The sequence below is a fragment of the Amia ocellicauda genome, chromosome 4, assembly GCF_036373705.1.
Source record: "Amia ocellicauda isolate fAmiCal2 chromosome 4, fAmiCal2.hap1, whole genome shotgun sequence".
Classification (NCBI taxonomy): domain Eukaryota; kingdom Metazoa; phylum Chordata; class Actinopteri; order Amiiformes; family Amiidae; genus Amia; species Amia ocellicauda.
In genome coordinates this window covers 43302907-43325658 of record NC_089853.1, presented here as the reverse complement: position 1 = coordinate 43325658, position 22752 = coordinate 43302907, and the positions used below count along the sequence as shown (strand labels likewise).

Here is a 22752-nt window from a genome sequence, read left to right as displayed (position 1 = left end):
ATATATATATTGTGTTCATTTGTTCATGCTCAAATTTATAGAATTAATAAATACAAGCACACACACACATACATGATGGTGACTTTGTATTACTATGTACATTAATGTGGTTTATACTTTTGATTTAAGGTGAACTTTTATCATATTTGTAATTACATAATAATATAAAAAAAATAACAATCATCATCATCATCATCATAATAATAATAATAATAATAATAATAATAATAATTCAAAAACATGTTAAACAAAACTCACCCTTACCCCAGGGTGGGGAACCTCTACTGTAGACCCTCGTTCACTCTTTCAACAGTTTAATTGTTACTTGTAGCAAAAGAACAGAAACATGGTGGTCTGATCTTACACAACTGTCTATTACACTGTGTATTCAATTTAAATAGAAAAAAGGAGCAGTTCATAAAAAGTTCATAAAAAGTGTTAAATCTGTTACTCTTATGAGTCTCTACAGCCCCTCACGGTTCCTTTGCATTACAGTGCGTGACATTGACTCTTTACATTGAAATTTATGTTGATGTAGAACTTGTCAACACAAAATTGTACAAAATACATGAAATAATTAAACAAGACAAACATTAAGAACAGCAACCACTTTGAGTTTGACATTTTACAGTATAGAAATTAAATACGTTTTAATTACCACACGTTTTTCTTCAGGCTCTGAGCCATGCCCCGTCTTGCCAACAGTGTCAGAAGCTGAGCGCTCTGTGTTGGATGCAGAATATAGTTCAGCTGTGTGCGGTGAAGAGGGGAAAGGGAAGTGCAGAGCAGGCAGAGTGTCTGTGAGACGGGTCTCTGTCCAGCTTGTCCTACAGAGCCTCTCTTACCTGAAATGGCACTGGGCACACCCGAAGCAGCAACACCCCCAGGCAACAGGTCCTTAAGAGAGGACCCTGTCAAATTTAGCATTCAATAAAAAGCCACGGCTTTGACCATTTTCAGTTGTACTTTAAGATATCTTGTATATCTAGGCTAACCTGTTATTGCATGAAAAAACACATTTTATGAGAACAGCAAATAAAAGGGAAAACAAAGATATATAATTTAATACATGTTTTTTAACCACTCTTGCTATTACAAATAACTGAGATGAAGGCCTAAACTGGCTATCTAGTAATTGTTTAGAAATAAATGGTTTTCTGTGCTGAGTGTGCTAAAGAAATAATCTTCTCATTTCTATCATTACAGTGAACTAACTTGAATACATAAAGTATACACATAACAATTGCCTAGAATGAAATGTTTTTCTTTATGAAATGTAAGATTAGTGCTCAGAATAATTAGACATCTATATTTCTACCACGGGTTGATTATGTTGACAGTTTATGTCTGTGCTTTGCCATTAATCCAGATTTCACTTTGTTCTCTATGGCTTGGTTTCACAGAGCTTGATTAGCACTAGTTTAAGTACATTACTCAGAGTATGTCAATTTATCTAAATTGTGTATATATGGATTACTTTTAAATATACATATATCTCACTGTCTGTCTGTCTGTCTAAATGGAAGGAATATTTTGTATCTCCAGATGACCATTTTTTGTTTGAAAACAACGAAAAGAAGTTGAAATCGTTTAAAAAACACGTCAAGGTAAAAATGTTTATACTGTTTATCCACCGAGAGATATATGTTTGGCACTGGTATTCTTCTAGCACATGTACACCTAACAAAGGACCATAAAATGACATGATGTTACAACATGATGTACACAGAACGTTAAGCGATATGGCACTATGTTTGTGTAAAAACAATGAATGGTCACCGAAGGTTTTTGAAGTAGGAGGGGAGGCCTTTGTGTGATAATTGAAGTAAAGAAACTGAAACTTTGAAAGGAATTATTTCTGTCTCTGTGAAGAGTAATATGTCCGGGCAGCCTTGTCCTTCTGTATGTCTGGCTTCCTGTAGGAGATTTCAGACCAAAGCTGCTACACTGTCCTCTCACTCTTGAGCTGCAAACTGCTGCTCTGGCTGTTTCTCAAAGCTTTTACAAATGTTGTGGCTCTAAACTTCATTGAGTGTCTACAGGCTAGAGATGTTCTTGATTCCTTCATGTCAATGGAACATATTCACTGCTTTTAAAACACTCATGAGAAAAACTCTAGGGCTCTAGTGGTCTCAACCTCCCCCCCAACACCCACACAACAGTTGGCAGTTGCTCGGAACGTGTTGCAGAATAAACGTTGTGAAATAGGTGGGTTTAGAAACAGGTAGTACTGTGGAGTAGTGGTTAGGGCTCTGGATTGTGGGTTCAAATCCAGGGTTGAACAATGATGTTGTACTTCATGGTGTCTTTAACAAAGTATGGAGTTTTCTAATTGTATATTTGAGATACAAGTTAGTGTACTTTACTACCACATGCTGAAATCATTTTCCTAAGACCTTACTAGATTTTTAATGTGATAAAAACAAATCACAACATATCCATATTTTACATATCTAAGATAGTTCTTTTACATTGTAATTGAATACTTAATACTTAAAAATACTGATTTTCTCTTTTTGAATTGAAATTATTATTATTAGTTATTAAAACCCTTTATAAAATTACACAATGTGAAATAACCCAAAAATAAATTAATAAATTCACACACACACATAATATCAATAATAATAATAATAATAATAATAATAATAATAATAATAATAATAATAGAGAAAGACAAGAAACAACATAATGAATGAAAGAACAACCCAACACACACAATAACCTATTTAACATTTTTACATCCACAGAAGGTGACCAGTTGGGTAGTGTTATGGTTATTAGAAAACAATTAAAAACATTCCAAGAATGTTATATATGTTCTGGTACTTTTGGGATATGCTTTTTTCATTTTAGAAACCCACAATACTGTTTTTTACATTAGTATAATATTTCATGGTTTGCCTCGTAAGGCCATGACTTTATGACCAGATATTACCTTTGATATGTTATTTGCGCTATAATAAAGTGAATATGTTCCATTGACATGAAGGAATCAAGAACATCTCTAGCCTGTAGACACTCAATGAAGTTTAGAGCCACAACATTTGTAAAAGCTTTGAGAAACAGCCAGAGCAGCAGTTTGCAGCTCAAGAGTGAGAGGACAGTGTAGCAGCTTTGGTCTGAAATCTCCTACAGGAAGCCAGACATACAGAAGGACAAGGCTGCCCGGACATATTACTCTTCACAGAGACAGAAATAATTCCTTTCAAAGTTTCAGTTTCTTTACTTCAATTATCACACAAAGGCCTCCCCTCCTACTTCAAAAACCTTCGGTGACCATTCATTGTTTTTACACAAACATAGTGCCATATCGCTTAACGTTCTGTGTACATCATGTTGTAACATCATGTCATTTTATGGTCCTTTGTTAGGTGTACATGTGCTAGAAGAATACCAGTGCCAAACATATATCTCTCGGTGGATAAACAGTATAAACATTTTTACCTTGACGTGTTTTTTAAACGATTTCAACTTCTTTTCGTTGTTTTCAAACAAAAAATGGTCATCTGGAGATACAAAATATTCCTTCCATTTAGACAGACAGACAGACAGTGAGATATATGTATATTTAAAAGTAATCCATATATACACAATTTAGATAAATTGACATACTCTGAGTAATGTACTTAAACTAGTGCTAATCAAGCTCTGTGAAACCAAGCCATAGAGAACAAAGTGAAATCTGGATTAATGGCAAAGCACAGACATAAACTGTCAACATAATCAACCCGTGGTAGAAATATAGATGTCTAATTATTCTGAGCACTAATCTTACATTTCATAAAGAAAAACATTTCATTCTAGGCAATTGTTATGTGTATACTTTATGTATTCAAGTTAGTTCACTGTAATGATAGAAATGAGAAGATTATTTCTTTAGCACACTCAGCACAGAAAACCATTTATTTCTAAACAATTACTAGATAGCCAGTTTAGGCCTTCATCTCAGTTATTTGTAATAGCAAGAGTGGTTAAAAAACATGTATTAAATTATATATCTTTGTTTTCCCTTTTATTTGCTGTTCTCATAAAATGTGTTTTTTCATGCAATAACAGGTTAGCCTAGATATACAAGATATCTTAAAGTACAACTGAAAATGGTCAAAGCCGTGGCTTTTTATTGAATGCTAAATTTGACAGGGTCCTCTCTTAAGGACCTGTTGCCTGGGGGTGTTGCTGCTTCGGGTGTGCCCAGTGCCATTTCAGGTAAGAGAGGCTCTGTAGGACAAGCTGGACAGAGACCCGTCTCACAGACACTCTGCCTGCTCTGCACTTCCCTTTCCCCTCTTCACCGCACACAGCTGAACTATATTCTGCATCCAACACAGAGCGCTCAGCTTCTGACACTGTTGGCAAGACGGGGCATGGCTCAGAGCCTGAAGAAAAACGTGTGGTAATTAAAACGTATTTAATTTCTATACTGTAAAATGTCAAACTCAAAGTGGTTGCTGTTCTTAATGTTTGTCTTGTTTAATTATTTCATGTATTTTGTACAATTTTGTGTTGACAAGTTCTACATCAACATAAATTTCAATGTAAAGAGTCAATGTCACGCACTGTAATGCAAAGGAACCGTGAGGGGCTGTAGAGACTCATAAGAGTAACAGATTTAACACTTTTTATGAACTTTTTATGAACTGCTCCTTTTTTCTATTTAAATTGAATACACAGTGTAATAGACAGTTGTGTAAGATCAGACCACCATGTTTCTGTTCTTGTGCTACAAGTAACAATTAAACTGTTGAAAGAGTGAACGAGGGTCTACAGTAGAGGTTCCCCACCCTGGGGTAAGGGTGAGTTTTGTTTAACATGTTTTTGAATTATTATTATTATTATTATTATTATTATTATTATTATTATGATGATGATGATGATGATGATTGTTATTTTTTTTATATTATTATGTAATTACAAATATGATAAAAGTTCACCTTAAATCAAAAGTATAAACCACATTAATGTACATAGTAATACAAAGTCACCATCATGTATGTGTGTGTGTGCTTGTATTTATTAATTCTATAAATTTGAGCATGAACAAATGAACACAATATATATATATATATATATATATATATATATATATATATATATTCAGCAATATATCATATATTATTGTATACTTTTGAGTATTCACAAATGCTGCTTCACTGTGTCTCTAAGAAAAGTGGTGAAATTGTCTTTATTCTCTATTGATCAATATGACAAATATATATATATATATATATATATATATATGTGTGTGTGTGTGTGTGTGTGTGTGTTTCTGTGTGGTGTGTTTGCTAGTATATATATATACATATATATGTAATGAGATGAAATGCAATATATTCTTAAATATGATATATGTTAAGTCTACTTCTGAGCATTCACTAATGTAACAACAATAATAAGTACAGGGCTGGTCAAAATATACATTTATAATTCACCGTTTTTCTCTAAGAAAAGTGGTGTATATGTCTTTAGTGTCTATTGATAAATATAACAGAGATGTATAGGTATATGTGTGTTTAAGTGTGTTTGCTAGTATATATACCCTTGCCAATAAACAAGTAGAGGGAGTTGCTAGAGCAGTGCAGTTCAGTTGTTTCTTCCTGTCTGCTGTAGGTGTTGGGGAGGGGAGATCATTGGTCACCCGTGTCAGTATCTAATCTTTTTTTGACAACACTAATATATATATATATATATATATATATATATATATATATATATATATCTTTCAAAGATGGGGCCAATGTAAATTAAATGGAAGCCAGACTGCGTAGAGAGGACCATGCTGCGGCAGGACTCACCACACATGAAAGCCACGGTGCGCAAGGTCTGCTGCATGAGGATCTGTGTGACGGGAGACAGATTGTGATGCGTGTAGTGCGACATCACTATGCCAGAGAACAGAATCGCCATGATCCCTGCACAGAGATATAGGGCAGAAGTGTCAGTTTGATCGTCACATTTTCATTCAAGTTTCATTAAATGTTTACTTAAATCTGCAACTTGAAATCAGAAGACCGATGGCCCTTCCATTTCTTATTTGAATAACACCCTGAACACGTCAAAACAATTTGCATGCGTTATCTAAATTTACAAATTAATATACGGGATCACAGTCTCCACAGGTTCAGTCATTCCATAACCCTTGTAGGTATTTTGCTGTATTTTCTATACATGTAAGCCTTCATAAAGGTTTTTAAATCATTAAAAATATATGTGTTATAAGCTACACCACACATGTTTGCAGCTGCATTACAAAGTGCACCACCTAAAGTGAGAACTTGTGGTCTTGGCCTGAGAGCTGTGCAGCACCGTATCAAGAGAGCCAAAAAGACACTTCCTTTCACTCACCCGAGAGTTTGATTCCCTCAGCGAGGCCATAAGGGAGATAAGCAAAGATTATCATCATCCCAAATTCCAGAGAAGGTGTCTTCCTGAGGTCAAAGTGCTTCAAAGACTTGTCTCAGTTAAGGAATAAATATATATATACCAATTGGCAGAGATCAAAACAACCAATGCAAGACACCTTGATTATTTTTATACGCTTCTAAACTATTCATGCCGATGCATACTACGACCACAGTTTGACTTTGGTTGCGGTTTATTCATCTAGGTCTTGGACTTTATGGGTGTATGGTTACAAACCCTGGACTTCAAATGAACGTTAATACCCAACAGGAAAGAGGACGGACACACAGAGAGAAATGCTGCTCAACAGGATACGAGAGCAGATATGAGGCCAGTGAGGGTGCCAAGTGCTGCCGAGCCGAAGAACATCTTGAGGAAGTATCCCACAGCCTGCAGGAATGTCTGCCAACCAGTCACTCCGGAGTTTTCTGCTCGTGCGAAACCCTCAGCCGTGCTGGTGGAGAGAAGGAAGATTGGTAGTAGAAAGTTGTGAGGGCAGGGGGTGTGGTGAGAAAGGGAAGTATATATATATATATACTTCCCTATCTGTTCTATGATTATTTTAGCATTACAGTTACCAGTAAGCTTAGTATTTTTTTTAGTAAGCTCAAAGTCTTTTTATAGTTTACTTTAAATAAATGACTGAGAACCTAAATTACATCAACTGTATGATATTGTTATGAATGCCTAAGTGCCAAATAACGTTATGTGGGTAACTGTTCTGTGTTGAAAATTGTCTATGGGCTAGCCAATTAAAAGGCTTGTTCTGCCCGGAAACAGTGGGGTATGACCTGTCGCAAAAGAGTGTGCCCCGGTTATAAAAAGGAGTTGGTGGCTTGGAAGCTCATGGCATGGACGTCTAGTGTCCTGTGCTGGAGCTAAGCGCCAAATTACAAACGCTTATCTTCACTGCTTACTTCGGTGAGTGTTCTGTTCTGTATACTTCTGCAACATACAAATAAATGTGCTTGAGTTATGCGGCGATCCTTGTCGTGTCATTATATAAATCCACGCTGAACAAAAGAAAGACGCGACAATATGAAGATAAGAAGAATATCAATGTCCATTAGGGGGCAGTGGTCTGAACAACAAGGAGGAATAAAAAGTGCCTCATGTCTCAGGTGTCCTCTCAACAGTGAGCTGGAAGGCGCACTCCACACCCTGCTCGTTACTGTGGAAAACCAGAATAGCACTTGAAGTATAATAGGAACATATCCAGGAATAGAATAGGGACATCAGTGAATTCTCTCATCATAAACGCTGGAGAAAGACATGCGGATTGTCTTGGAGAATTCTATATGGGTTTTATGCAGAACAAAAGCTTTCATGACTGTTCACTCAATTTCCATCGTCGAGAATCACTTGCCACGCTGTCTGTCACTGCGTGGCAGAAGGCTCTTTTTCCGTGTAACCTGACACGGATCTCGACTTTCGAGGAAAAGGCTCGGTTTGTTTAGAGTGTTTCCAGTCAGAAACAGAAGAAACAGAACACTCCCAGTTTTTGTGTCTTGTGTCAACACAATGACACAATCTGTCACGAGCATTGCACTGTATGTGCAACACAGAGAGCTGGTAAAGCTAGTTATTCAATCAGCCAATGAGACCAGTCAGTTGCCAGCAGAGCCACAGGAGTTACCATAAACCTCTAACCTTAGGATAAATAAGTATCAAGTCTGATTACTGACAAACAATATATATTTTTTTTACTTAATGCACTGCTAAAATAATATGTTAATATTTGGTATCATGATGACTTGAAATGACTAGATTTCAGTACATTTTACACACAATGTTCTTTTTAAAATAAGCATGAAAAAAACTGTTTAAATTGTCTATATAGTATAATATATATTTTAGATTCTGTTTCAGTGAAGTTATCAATGACAATAATAAAAAAAGATATTTATAAATGTATCTAAAGAAGATAACATTTGTAAAGTCATCCACACATTAAAACATAGGAACGTATGTATGTGGTTATTATTAATGTAAAAGGGCGTCTGACAAGGAAAAAATATAAATAATAATAATAAAATGTCACTACAGCTGTAACAGAGGAATGACAGAAAAACATCAGGCACATCATTATAGGTCACAGAGAAATTGTGTGGTTGAATATAGCAGTCCATGCATAGCATAGATTATTGACCAATGATTAAAAAAAAGAAAAGTTTTATGCTTGACATGAGTTAGCTTTCTGACACTGCAGTGCTAAAGCTTGATTACAAAAATCAAGATGGAAAAACTTGGCAAATGTTTGACAAATGTGTTTTTTTTCGTGCTGGCTGACCAAATGTGATAATCCAGGTAAGTATGCAAAACACCCTCCCCAGATACTTTACCGGGAATTACTGCCTTTGATAAAGATAGAAGCACATTCAGACTGCTTCCCCTGTCTAACGATTAAATGGTGTGACAACGTCAAAGTAAATTTTACAATGAAACTTGTGTTATGGTGGAAGGATAATACAACTATTTAGGTCATTTTAAATAGCTAAGGGATGAGTTAATCTATTTGACCTATTTTAGTTCTGTTTCAGTGTACCCTCAAGCTATTTTACTCTATTCAAATCTCTTCTCATTGATACTGCTTGTAGGATTTATATTTGATTCTGCGTGCTACAAAAGGTGGATGCCCGTTCAGCTGAAGGTTAACTGTAAATACCAGCTACTTTCATTTAACAACATAGACAGTTTTACCACTTAAGTAGGTTAAAGGAAACTCTTAAACCACAGGTACAGTGGCAGTGCAGCAGCCTTCTTTCATTGGAAAAAGCTCCCCACACTGTTAGATTCTCACGGTGAAGAACATAAAAAAAAAAAAAGAGTAGGTTTTGAGACACGAACCACAGGTAAGTAATTTAGTAAATTAATTTCCTCTACTAATCAGATACAGAAAATCACTAGAGCAGATCTGTATAATAACCCATGAAAAGCAGATGTGGGTATGTTTGAATAAGTTTGGAAGAAAAACAACAACACTGATTTATAGAAACCTAACTGTACAAGTTTAAAGTCCAAACTGACAACCAATAGGGATGGAAAAGTCTCATAATTGAATGGAGGCAAGGACTTGGCTCTTACTTGGTCAGCACGATGGAAACGGCATCATTCAGGATACTCTCACCAAACACCAGCATGTTCAGCACTGGGTCCACGTTCAGCGCATTGAAAATGGCAATGGTTGCTACTGGGTCCACAGCAGAGATGAGAGAGCCAAATGCAAAGCTGGAGAGAAAGAGAGAGAGACAAACAGTCAGATAGTCATCTCAGATATGAACTTTATCGTGTGAGAATAGATATCAGCATGTACAAATCTTATGTACTTTCAAGTAGGGATGGGAATTTAGAATAATTTGCTATTCGAATACTCGTGATCCAAAATTTTTGTGTATTCGATTAAGCTAATTAGAGTCCAGCCGCTCTTACTTCGCAAAACTAAAAGGCACATACAGGCCTACTATTAATTTACACAGTGATAGTTTAACATTACTAGCATACCATATACATTACGTACTGGCATTAGATTAATTTAAATCAAAACTATGTATTTATTCCATAGTATTTCAATTAAAAATAAAATAATACAAAAGTACATATCCAAATAAAATGAATCATTTCCATGAAATAAAAAATGTAGCGCATTTAACCCTTAACCTTTAGTTTAAGTCTAAGTCTATTTTTTGTTACAAAAAATCCCAGTTGGAGTTTAATTTAGCGTTAGATCAGAAAAAAATAAATGCTGCTAAAAAAATAACAAAAGTCAAAAACACAACAAGGGCAGGTGGCACCAAAACTATCCCTGTTTCCTATATTTATATTCGATTTACATAGTTTTGTTTAAGAATATTAACATATGTACAGGTTATGTAGCCTGTTCGGCAACTGAAAAGATCTCTCTGCTGGGACTGTAGTTGTAGGAATGCACAAATATGTCTTCGCTAATTCTCCAAGCCGTATAAATCGAAATGTGTTTATCCACCACCGTAAAAAATACACCCTGATCCAGTGAAATGCAAGACTCAGTGTCAAAATGCAGATTCATTTAATCCTTCCCGAGGTTTCTTCTTGCAGGTAATAATCCTCCCTAAGAAACGTCACCATGGCACTCTTTGCAGAAGTAGAGGTTTATTTTTGTGTGTTCAGCAGAGAGCTGCTCACCTGACCTGGTGCCCCCTAAATGTCTCTATTTGTTGATCGGCTGGAAACAAGTTCGCCTAACTTGGCTTCTAAAAGCCATCTGTATATTGGAATTAACACATCTTATGCATTCATGTCTTAGGTACAAGGCTGTTGCAATTAGTGCTACTTTTTTTTTTTCCTTTTACTGTTTTAAGCTTGACACTGCCATTCATATTTCAAGTGATTGTGTAACTGTTGTTTTGAACTGCATCACCTTGTGGGATTCGCCGGGCACACTGTGCTTGGACAGCATTGTGGTATTAACGAGGTACAAAATTGAATTGAAACATCCGATTCCCTTTGCACACATATTTGTTTTAGCCATGAGCTGTAACTGTTTCCTTTATGTTATTTTGTTTTTTTTAGCTCAGGAATAACAGCTCTCTTCTCAATTGATCTACACTAATATGTTTTTTTGAATTTTTACAGTAAACCTGTTTTCGTGTAGTCGAGTAATCGACTACACTATCTCATCCCTACTTTCAAGTCAACTGTTATGAAAGAAGGTCTTACGCATAAATAACGGTCTAAGCAAGCAATTAAGCAAAATGCAAAACTATCTTACCTGTCTGTCATTGTCATCTTGTAAATCACATCCGCCTATTAAATAGATTAAAAAAAGACATGGTTGGAAACATTTTCTTTGTTCCATTTAATTGTACTATGAGATCACAATGCACATGCACAGCAAGGAGTTCATAAGCAGTCAATTCCAGGGTCACTCAGCTGACATTAACATCAAGGTTAGGCACTTCCTCTTAAGAGAAAAGATCTTGCAGCCAGTTTAGATTTGTTTTCCCTTGAGCTGTTGAATATAGGCAACAATAGTAGCTGCTCACCTAAATAAACATCCCATGAGCAGTTTAACACGTGGAGTCGCAAACACAATGGAACCTGTCACAATACCTGTCCGAGGAAGTATATTCCTCCTCCCACTATGAAAGCGGAGATGGCTGTCCCAATGACAGCAAAGAGGGTGATGGAGCCAATATTCTGAAAGAAGTTTCCCTGGGAGGAGGAAAACAATAGAGATGCTGCACAAGACAATCGTGGTTTACTGTGACAAAGTACAGTATTTATGAGTGGATGTTTCATACAGAAGAGGGTTTACTAATGCAATTTACTATTTGTACTACAAAGCATAGTTGTCCCCCCACTATGTGAAGTGTAACTTCACCCACGCTTTTTTGGGACAGGGAGAGTTTCATGGAATGCGCCATTCCTGTTACAAAGCTACGTAAAAGTATCTGAAAAAGAAACATTAATCATTGATGCACACAAAGACAACTCTTTACCTTATGGAGGGAATATCCCGATTCAAATATAATGGGCGGCAACAAGAGAAGAAAGAACATGTTCGGGCGAAACATCTCTTCCTCCTAAGGATAAACAGAAAGAACGAGGTGAGTTGATGTAAATTGGCGTGATTGAGCACTCCTCTGGGTGCCAACAAGGCCAAGCTGTCTGTGATTGTGTTACAGTAGTTGTGAAGATTTGGTCTTGTGGAATGAACAATAATTGCCATGGGAATTTGCATCCACCAAGCACATGTTTCTTTGCGTTCAGTATGAGCCCTCTTTCAAGAAGAACTAAACAAGTAAAGATTTTTTGTATTCAACCAACTGTGTTAAAATGACTTTTTTCTGCTATTCCCTACCTATCTTAGCTTCTAAAGACCTGCTCTTCCAAAAAGGGTTTGCATCATTTTCATTGTATAGCTATAAATATATATTATATTACGGATGCACCGAATGTTCGGCAACTGAAATTAAGCCGAATAAGTGAAAAGACCGAATACATTTTACAGAACAATGACGTTTTTGATGCCAGCTATTCCTGTTTATTCTGTATTCGCTTTAACTCGAGCACACAGATGTGTTTCCGAGCGCAGAGCAGCAGTCCGAGTGTGGTGTGGAGAGGAAAAGTCAATCGTTTAGTCTAGTAGATTGTATCAATTAGCTAGCTAGATAGGTCTTATACATTTTGTATTTCACTGTTGTGACCGGAAAACATTGCCACAAGGACACTAATGTTAAGGCATTTTTGTTGTAGCTCACAATGCTAAACTGGCAATTGAATGAAAATGTATTAAAAAATGAAAAAGAAAAACATATTGTTTGGTCAATTACAGCTGTAATTGCAAAATATTGCTTTATAAAACAAATAGTCACAACCTTTATAGTTAAATTGTGACAATACAAAGTAGTGATAATGTCAGGACAATAATACAAGACTCTGACATGACATGCGTGAGAGTTGACAGGTCTGCTGTTATTATGCCATTTCCATAAGTCTTCTAATGTATTTTTACATTGATATTTATTTAACAAAGCTGTTGTGTTAGATAAGTATTCATCAATTACAACGCATTAATTTATGGGAAAACGATGTGAGATAGAGACATGCATTTCTTGCTCAGTAGCAGAGATTCTGCTGAAGAGAAGCGTGCGGTTTGTTTACAGTGCGTCTTTGCTGGCGTGCAGGTACTGACCATGGATAGGACGTCACTGTCTGTCATCATTCCTAGAGATTACATATTTTTTACCCAACCACAGACTGTGACTCTATGAATATCAAGCCAATCCAGTTAAATCCTTTTAATGACGTGCAGAAACCCACAGAAGGGAGTAGCACTGAAGAGGAAGAGGAGTATGAAGAGCAATAATGTGTCACATTATAACACACCGTCTCATGTGTTAGTGTGTTTATACAGATCCTCATTAGCTGCCATGTTATTGTATATGTGATTGATTAATTTGAAAACGATGCTCCCGCCTCTACTAGCAAGTAGACCTGTCTAGTAGACCCGTCTAGTCTATATAGGTGTGCACTTAGCTTTTGTTATAGTGATTTGATTAATTACCTGAATAATTGCCATGTTTTAAAATGTTCACCACACATTTACGCACCCTCATGCATTTTTGGTGATGTTTGCCTTTGGCTGGTAAAAATACCAAGTGGCTGGTAAGTTTTTTCCTTCTACCAGACACAGTGGCTAGTGGCTGAAAAAGTTAATTTTATCCCAATTCCGATCCTAGGTACTTGTCTTACTTGTCTTACTACTTTTCATAAAGAAGAACCGGCCACTGTTCCTGAAGAAGTCGGCTAAGTAGGCTTATGTCTAGGATGATTATTCAATTGTTGTGGGTTCATCCACTTTTTGCACTCTTTTCAATGCACTTTTTAATGCACTTTTTTGTTGTAGGCATACAGAGTACATCACATTCTTTCAGCTGTCAGTTATAGGCCTAATATAGGCTATTCAAGAAGGGGGGCTCAAAGATGGCCAAATACAAATATTTTTACTTTACTAATTTATTTATTTTAAGTTATATTGTGCTTTGTTGGTATAATTAATTTATGCAGTGGTGAAAAAAATTGCAAAATAATTGGAAATAAATGCGAAAAACCATGTTCGGTATTCAGTATTCAGCCTTCGGTCAAGTGTTTCATTATATTCGGTTTTGGCTTCGGGCAAGAATTTTCATTTCGGTGCATCCCTATATCATATATATATATATTGCCTCACAAAGCTGATGAGAACATGGGTGTACTAGATTAACTTAAACTAAAAAAGGCACATCGTTAGATTATGTGTCAGTACTATTATTATTGCTTTACCCAGCAAGCTGACATTTAATGCATAATGCATTCAACATGGATTCAAAAGTGCAGGTTTATCTTTAAACCTCACCAACATCTCTATGATCAAGGGGCTGATAATCTTTAGGTCTGTGCTCTATATATAAAATTGCACGCAGGAGAGATGCGAGTTCTAATACACTTTTAAAGGAAATCACTGATTCAGGATGTATATTTACACAAAGTCTTCCTGTGGTTCCCCGTTAACATGTGAGGATGTTTTTGGGGGCGGATGTGTACTAGTGCTCCTCATCCTGCCGAGACAGGAGGTGACCAGCTACTCGCCTGCCCTCCCTGACCCACATCCGTTAGTCCACAACCACTCGAGAGCATCTTTACATCGCGTCAACTTCTGCCAATAACACTGGCAGTCCTACCTAAGTTACTCATCTCATTTAGTCACATTCCCAAGAGCACGAAATACTGCAGGACACAGAGCCGAAGAAAAGGAAGAGGAAAGCGGTCCCTACTATTCCCATCAACTGAGAACCATCAGTCTATACATAAAAAAGACATGATAGACCCCTGCTTACTAGTATGAAGAGATAACATCTACAGATGGGGCGTACTTTTCCACTAATCTGCTAGGAATACCAGCTTCTGACGGGTCAATGTATATTACATGCATTTCTGAGAAATCTCTACGTATTTATTTAAACAGATTGCATGTTTCTGACATAAACAAAAACGCTGTAGCTATAATCGACCAACTGCATTGCTCAACAATAGCAATAGCAAATTACAGATTTGTGGCACAGCCAAAGTAACAACCTGTGATTCCCTGTAATGTAGGACACCACTCGTCAAAAGAAGGAGAGACTATAGATTTTTATAAATATTTCTTTAGACTACAATGAATGCAAATAACAAGAGAATAAAAGGCAAGGAAAGCCTGAAGGAACAATAAAGCTGGCAGATATAATCATTCATTACATTTAGTAATCAATAAGAAAGATAAAGGATGACGTCCTTTTAAAGTTTGCTTGTTAAAACATCACATAAATTGTACCTGAGCACTTAACTTGAACTTACACAAAAGAAGAGTTTAAACATATACAAGTTTTAGTTTTTAGTTTTACAATCAGTATGTGGAAGTACATGATTTTGTATATTTTGTATGTGAAAGGAAGGATTTTTCATCTGAAACGTGTCCCTGCTAAAACAAAAAAATGTATAAATAAATAATTGTTCGAAACTCAGCTTGCCTAGAGAATGTGGAGAAACTACCAAAATGACAGGATGGAACTGCTTTGGGCTTTGGCAACATTCTGGAGCTTCTGTTCCCTTCAGGGCAAGACTGGTAGAAAGGCCTTTTAAAGCTCTGCAAAAGGTAAGCAGGTTTGCTGTCTTTCCTAAAGCACTGAAGAAACAACAGGCGGATGAGTGAATGGACATTTCCTGTTATTTCATTCAGTGACTCAGCACTAGGCTGCAGGCATTAAGACAATGGTCTGTTCTATCAACATAATGAGGAGAGACCCTGCGTCAGTGAAGTTCATGCTCCTGAGAATGTTAATTAGTGCCTGTGGACTGGACAGAGAGAGACAGAGAGCATGCCTCTGAGAAGATGAGAAATAACAGTGGTCAAGCTCAGTTTTCTCTCTTTCTCTCTCTAAAGAACTACACACCAAATTTCAAGAATACCACTAGAAAAAAGTAGATTTCAGGCTTAGTACTTCTAATAAGTGAAAGGTGCACGTGTGCTTCTTCTCATTCAACCTAACACCGCCGGCCTGGCCTACAGTAGTAAATTACTTTCAGATCCACTTATTTAGCGCCGCCAAATACCATTCAAGTTACATAATACAGCGACTCACAGGGACTGCATCATCATCAGAGGTTAGTCACTGATGTGCAATGTGCTGACAGCTCCCTTACAGACTCCATGCTCCCAGAGACACACGCATGCAGAACCTGCTTTGCGTGATTGACCTGTTAATCTAGGAGCCCATCCAAAGATTTTAACGTATCCCTACAAAGGTGTTCACACACCCTTGGAGAGTTTCCAATTTCACAAACTTTATTACAGCACCACTCCCTTTTGACGTTTCTCACAGGATTTGAATACTAGGTATCATATCATGATTTTATATTTCTCATTACAGTGAGGGAAAAAAGTATTTGATCCCCTGCTGATTTTGTACGTTTGCCCACTGACAAAGAAATGATCAGTCTATAATTTTAATGGTAGGTGTATTTTAACAGTGAGAGACAGAATAACAACAAAAAAATCCAGAAAAAAAACGCATTTCAAAAAAGTTATAAATTGATTTGCATGTTAATGAGGGAAATAAGTATTTTACCCCTTCGACTTGGTGGCAAAACCCTTGTTGGCAATCACAGAGGTCAGACGTTTCTTGTAGTTGGCCACCAGGTTTGCACACATCTCAGGAGGGATTTTGTCCCACTCCTCTTTGCAGATCCTCTCCAAGTCATTAAGGTTTCGAGGCTGACGTTTGGCAACTCGAACCTTCAGCTCCCTCCACAGATTTTCTATGGGATTAAGGTCTGGAGACTGGCTAGGCCACTCCAGGACCTTAATGTGCTTCTTCTTGAGCCACTCCTTTGTTGCCTTGGCTGTGTGTTTTGGGTCATTGTCATGCTGGAATACCCATCCACGACCCATTTTCAATGCCCTGGCTGAGGGAAGGAGGTTCTCACCCTAGATTTGACGGTACATGACCCCGTCCATCGTCCCTTTGATGCGGTGCAGTTGTCCTGTCCCCTTAGCAGAAAAACACCCCCAAAGCATAATGTTTCCACCTCCATGTTTGATGGTGGGGATGGTGTTCTTGGGGTCATAGGCAGCATTCCTCTTCCTCCAAACACGGCGAGTTGAGTTGATGCCAAAGAGCTCAATTTTGGTCTCATCTGACCACAACACTTTCACCCAGTTCTTCTCTGAATCATTCAGATGTTCATTGGCAAACTTCAGACGGGCCTGTACATGTGCTTTCTTGAGCAGGGGGACCTTCCGGGCGCTGCAGGATTTCAGTCCTTCACGGCGTAGTGTGTTACCAATTGTTTTCTTTGTGACTATGGTCCCAGCTGCCTTGGGATCATTAACAAGATGCTCCTGTGTAGTTCTGGGCTGATTCCTCACCGTTCTCATGATCATTGAAACTCCACGAGGTGAGATCTTGCATGGAGCCCCAGACCGAGGGAGACTGACAGTTATTTTGTGTTTCTTCCATTTGCGAATAATCGCACCAACTGTTGTCACCTTCTCACCAAGCTGCTTGGCGATGGTCTTGTAGCCCATTCCAGCCTTGTGTAGGTCTACAATCTTGTCCCTGACATCCTTGGACAGGTCTTTGGTCTTGGCCATGGTGGAGAGTTTGGAATCTGATTGATTGATTGCTTCTGTGGACAGGTGTCTTTTATACAGGTAACGAGCTGAGATTAGGAGCACTCCCTTTAAGAGAGTGCTCCTAATCTCAGCTCGTTACCTGTATAAAAGACACCTGGGAGCCAGAAATCTTGATTGATTGATTGATAGGGGATCAAATACTTATTTCACTCATTAACATGCAAATCAATTTATAACTTTTTTGAAATGCGTTTTTCTGGATTTTTTTGTTGTTATTCTGTCTCTCACTGTTAAAATACACCTACCATTAAAATTATAGACTGATCATTCCTTTGTCAGTGGGCAAACGTACAAAATCAGCAGGGGATCAAATACTTTTTTCCCTCGCAGTTTTTATTGAAATTTAAGCAGTTCAAGTCCAGTGAATAAACTGGAATGGTACAAAGGTAAGTGGTAAACTGCCAGAGGTTAAAAAAATAAGTTTAGGTTAAAACAAAATTAAAAATAACATACATTTCAGAGTTACATACTGTGTTACTACCCCCCCTTGAAGCATTATTTGACAGTGTTACATGCAGCTCCTGTGCATAGAAATTACACTGTATTCCTACAATGTGCACATCATTTGAAATTCGTATTCCGTTGTCTACCATCGCGTTTCATTCTCAAACACAACCGATTTACAGTTTCTGTGTCGCCCGCCGTCATTCAGAGCCCGGGGGGGTAAACGCGCAGTCCGCTCCAGCAGGGGGGGGGGTCTCATTCGGACAGTCACAGATCACTCCGTTTCGATCGGATTTCTTTGCAAATAGGCTTGTTCTGTTCAGAAAAACCTAACGCTCAATCCATATATTATTTAATGTTCTATCAAACACAGAGAAGTTCAGATCCAATTACATAAAATTGTTGTGTATTTTGACATTTTTAGCTCTTTACGGGTGTGTGTTGCTTCTACCAAAACGTGGATGATCTTGTTTTGAGCAGTAGACTGTCTGGTTCCAGAATATGTCATAATAGTCAATATGTTCTGAGATTTTGTATTCCTTCTCAGACCAAGGGGGGGGGCGGTGCGTAAATGCGGGGGTATAAAAAAACATATTTTTCACATCAGAGAATGCTTCACATTTCACATCATTAGAAAGCAGTGAGTCTCAGCTTTCGTGGGATATCAAACACTTGGTAAACAACACAACAGTGAAGAGTACACATGGATTAAAGAGAAGCACACAAATGTGGTGCCCTTTTAAGTGTACCAGAGGGGTTTGTCAGATTAATGGGTTAAATTTTGTTAAACAAAATGATTCCATGATTTCTTTTTTATCTCTAGTTGTTTATTTGTTCTATGCTTTCATTTCAGAGTACATTGAGACATTAAACTGTGTAAATTTCAATAAAAACTGGAAAAATTGAGATGTTCTTTTGACCGGTAGTGTATAATAAAGAATCAAGAGGTGAAGGAAACATACACATTTAAACCTACCTTCCAATTTGCCAGCTCCTGAAACTCTATAATCTTTATGAAAGCACCCATTAAGATACCTGAAATAAAACGAGAGAAATGGAAACTGGAATAAATAGCACTGCTGTCACACAAATGACCACAATCAAGGCATTTTTAAATCACCATTTTGGAATATTGTAAAAAGAGAGCTAAATGTTATATCATGATAACCTTTTATTTAAGAAGTAACAGGTTTCATTAGCTTCAGCACAGGGACAGCGAAGGCCTGACTAGAGAATGAAAGAATCGAGATCAGGGAGATCAAAGAAAGGACAATGTGGTCATGAACAAAGCGCTGACTGTTATCTAGCTATCCAGTTCGGGTTCACAAAGGAAACACTGTGTTTCCTGGTCTTTAACCATACCTCAGTAAACAGGAGAACTGTGCAAGACAGAAATTGTTACAAACATACATTTCAATAGCTTCAATGATTTCATAAGAAGGCATGTGGAAGGAAAATGAAATATCCTGTTCTCTGAAATCTGCACTTTTTTTTTTTACAACAGAGGCATTTTTTTGTTGTTAGATATGCTCATAAGACCTTTATACCAGCGATAATGACATGGAAAATGCGTGCACCTACAAGATGAAAACATCAATTTCTAATAACTTATGACTTCTATAACTTTTATTAAAATTCTTACTCATGTCTCTATATTGTTAGCTAACTATATATCAATGGTAGTTCATAATAAACAGCAACAAAAGGTGTTACTACAATAAGATGTATGAATCAGTTGCACAACAAAAACATGCCAATTGGAAGATTGAACTTACCCAAAGAAACAACTGCAACACTTTCTGGCAAAAAATGCAGTTTATATTTAATAAGCAGGTGCACCAATATGATGCAAATACCTGTGATGAGACAAATAGACCAAAACAATAACAAATAGGCTTACAGCAGTGAAGATAAAAGTATTTACACCATGCAGTTATGTGGATAAAACAAATCATGACATATGGGCAAAGATACCGAAAGCACATTCCCATTTCAAATGAAACATATGAATATTGCTTGCTGATAGACAGTTACCTTAAAATGAATATTTGTATGGTATATTTAAAATCAGTGGTTAATCTAAGTTTTGAAAGGGATTGGAATGTACTGCACCACACATTTCATAGACAAAAAACTTTATCTAAACAAAATCATCATGCTTTATTTTCAAGTGGCTGCGGCAGCTGCTGTCAATGAAAACAAAATCCATGTATAAGATTGGATCATGGGAATGCAGACATTTAAATTATTGAAATAACTACATGACTAAACCATTAAAGGCACTGCACTGTTTAAAAGGCTGTAACAAATAAAGACTTGAATAACAAAACTAGTAGCACTTTATCATTAAATAAAATAAAGCTGCCGAAGCTTGAGGTTTTCAATGGTTTCCTTCTGATGACATTTCTTAAAAATTGTAATCTTTAATAGTATTGGAACATTCAGTGCTTAATATAGAGAAACGCACTTATGTTGCCAGTCTCAAGGAGGCCTGGAGGCGCCCAAACAACTTTTCAGTTTCCACTATTTCAGTGACAAACTCCATAATTGGGAATGAACAAGGATCACTGGCCAATATACACTCTTCTGAAACATCTACAATCATCTACCTCAGTGAATACTAATTAGCCAGCCACTTCCTTAGTAACTGACATCATTCAGCTGAATAAGTGAGAAAGATTAATCATAAACCAGCTAACAGCTTTCTTTCAATAATTCCCGTTAGTCCAATTTGAATTTTGGGTTTATAATAGGTCCAATGTCAAATCAAATAACGGCTATGCATAAAATTATCCACAAACAACTTGACCGCTAAGCAACAGAGAATAGCAGAAGTGAATGGAAAACCTAATTATAATAACAAGGCCACAAGGGAGATCATGGCAGTGGTAAACAAGCTGTTGCTCACTCAGATACACCACAGAATCTCCATATCCATATCAGTAAACTTAATTCATGAGGAAAGTAGTCATATTCAGCATTTTACACCAGTAATGAATATTACTACCATCATTGTGTAAATACTGTCATTTTGTAATATATGTGTTGACATGGATGTAATACCATACACATTTTTATCAAGTCTCAAAGTAAAAGAAAGGGTTAACATCCAGACATTGATTCGGAAAGCTTTAAGAAGGGCAACGGGCTGTGTACTGGGATCCTGCATAATCTGGTTACTGTACTTGTTTCTAATTGAATCACATCGAAGCCGTGTTACAGCAGCACAGCAGCTGCCTCTGAGACTCACCAATGACCAGCAGGCTGAAAAATATGGTCATCCCACTGGACTGCTCCTCTTCCTGGGCCTGAACGCCCGTCTGCACTGGCAGGATAGGCTTCGGAGGGGTGGGGGGCACCGCTGTAATCCTCTTGGCAACAGGGGTGGTAATATGGAGAGATTCATTGCCAGCGTTTTCAGTGTCATTCTGCCTGCCAATGACAGAGTAAAGGAAGAACATGCATTTAACTCGAGGAAACCTGCTTGTTTATATACACTAAGTTCACACATATTTATTTTATTTGTGTTATCCATACTGTTCACACATTTCAAACTTGCACCATGTTATGGTTTTCTAAGTCTAGCTGAGTTATATGTTAGAGATGTTAATTAAATGTACTATATTATTATTATTATTATTATCATATCTGTAAATACAAAATTGACTGCATATTTAGTTACTGGTGTGCTTAACACCTGCTGATTTCATACTGGAAAATGATTAAGACACCGTTCATTATTATTTTCAATAGAACTCAAATGATATTTACATTTTTCAGACCCACCGTGTCAGACCTCATCATCCACTAGGATATCCATTACAAAACACATAGCCCAAGCATGGCATTGCACGTAGTTATTTTTTTTTTTGTAGGTTGACATTGCATGCAACAGCACATGTAAACCAAAAGACATTTGTACTTGACAAATATCAACACCAGTTCATTACAACGCATACATGCATTATTGTGAACCAGTGAACTAGAAAGAAAAATAACAGAGTTTGGTGGAGCTAATATAAAATGTTAGTTTGCAGCTGCCTACCTGACTAACTCTTCCAACTGTGCACCTTGCTGCTCCACTTGATTTGCACCTTGGTCCTTGTTTTGGGCATTTCCACTGTCCTGTACACTGCTGATGCCTGGGAGGTTGTTACCATCATCCCCCCCTTCATCCCGGACAGCCCTGGAATGCGAAGACACATCTTGGATTCCCACCGACAGCCCACAGGTGATCAGCAAGAGTGACAAAATGCACCACACTGCTTTACAGCTTACATATGTTATTACACGCATTCTTACAACGTATTTAATTTGTATTTAAAGAGAGGCTTTAATGTGTAAAGTATGGTGCGAGTCCATTTTACATGCACATATGCACACCACAATAATAACCACTCCACTTCCTGGTTAGTTGGCAGGCCTACGTTTCCACCGCGGTGGCTATCGGGAATTGTAGGACATTATTTTCATAGCTCGTTTTCAAAACGTTTTATTTAATCATTTAAACCTACATTGACTGTCCTCCTTGGCGAATAAAATATATAAATTACATTTTGTAAAGTGATAATTGTTGAATTCAATTTATATTTTGTTAAGGTTGAGCTAAATTAAATAAATCTGTACACTTTTGTGACTACAGTTCCCAGCAAGCACTACGCGCCCAGTGTGCACTGCAGTGCCAGATGAATTGACTAGGGTAAGGGGTCAAG

The 22752-nt window shown here is 37.2% G+C and overlaps 1 protein-coding gene and 1 long non-coding RNA gene across 5 annotated transcripts in view; one reads left to right on the top strand and one right to left on the bottom strand.

Annotated features, from left to right (window-relative positions):
• slc9a8 (solute carrier family 9 member 8) overlaps positions 1-22453 on the bottom strand; it is a 37355-nt gene extending 14902 nt beyond the window's left edge. For all 3 annotated transcript variants that reach the window (XM_066702404.1, XM_066702405.1, XM_066702403.1), the window contains exons 1-11: positions 22086-22453; positions 21291-21472; positions 19816-19896; positions 19017-19075; positions 11880-11963; positions 11491-11592; positions 11150-11184; positions 9487-9630; positions 6718-6856; positions 6346-6451; positions 5796-5912 (exon numbers count right to left, since the gene is read on the bottom strand). In XM_066702404.1, the coding sequence (XP_066558501.1) occupies positions 5796-5912; positions 6346-6451; positions 6718-6856; positions 9487-9630; positions 11150-11184; positions 11491-11592; positions 11880-11963; positions 19017-19075; positions 19816-19896; positions 21291-21472; positions 22086-22336 (1300 nt within the window). In that variant the 5' untranslated portion in view covers positions 22337-22453. The remainder of the gene's footprint in view (positions 1-5795; positions 5913-6345; positions 6452-6717; positions 6857-9486; positions 9631-11149; positions 11185-11490; positions 11593-11879; positions 11964-19016; positions 19076-19815; positions 19897-21290; positions 21473-22085) is intronic.
• Positions 3982-7384, top strand: LOC136748552 (uncharacterized). Of its 2 annotated transcripts, none has more exons than XR_010816593.1 (2): positions 3982-4396; positions 6673-7384. It is a non-coding gene; the product is annotated as an uncharacterized LOC136748552 (long non-coding RNA). The 2 variants fall into 2 exon arrangements; XR_010816594.1 differs by having other exon boundaries at positions 6608-7384.
• Positions 22454-22752: the final 299 nt, after the last annotated feature.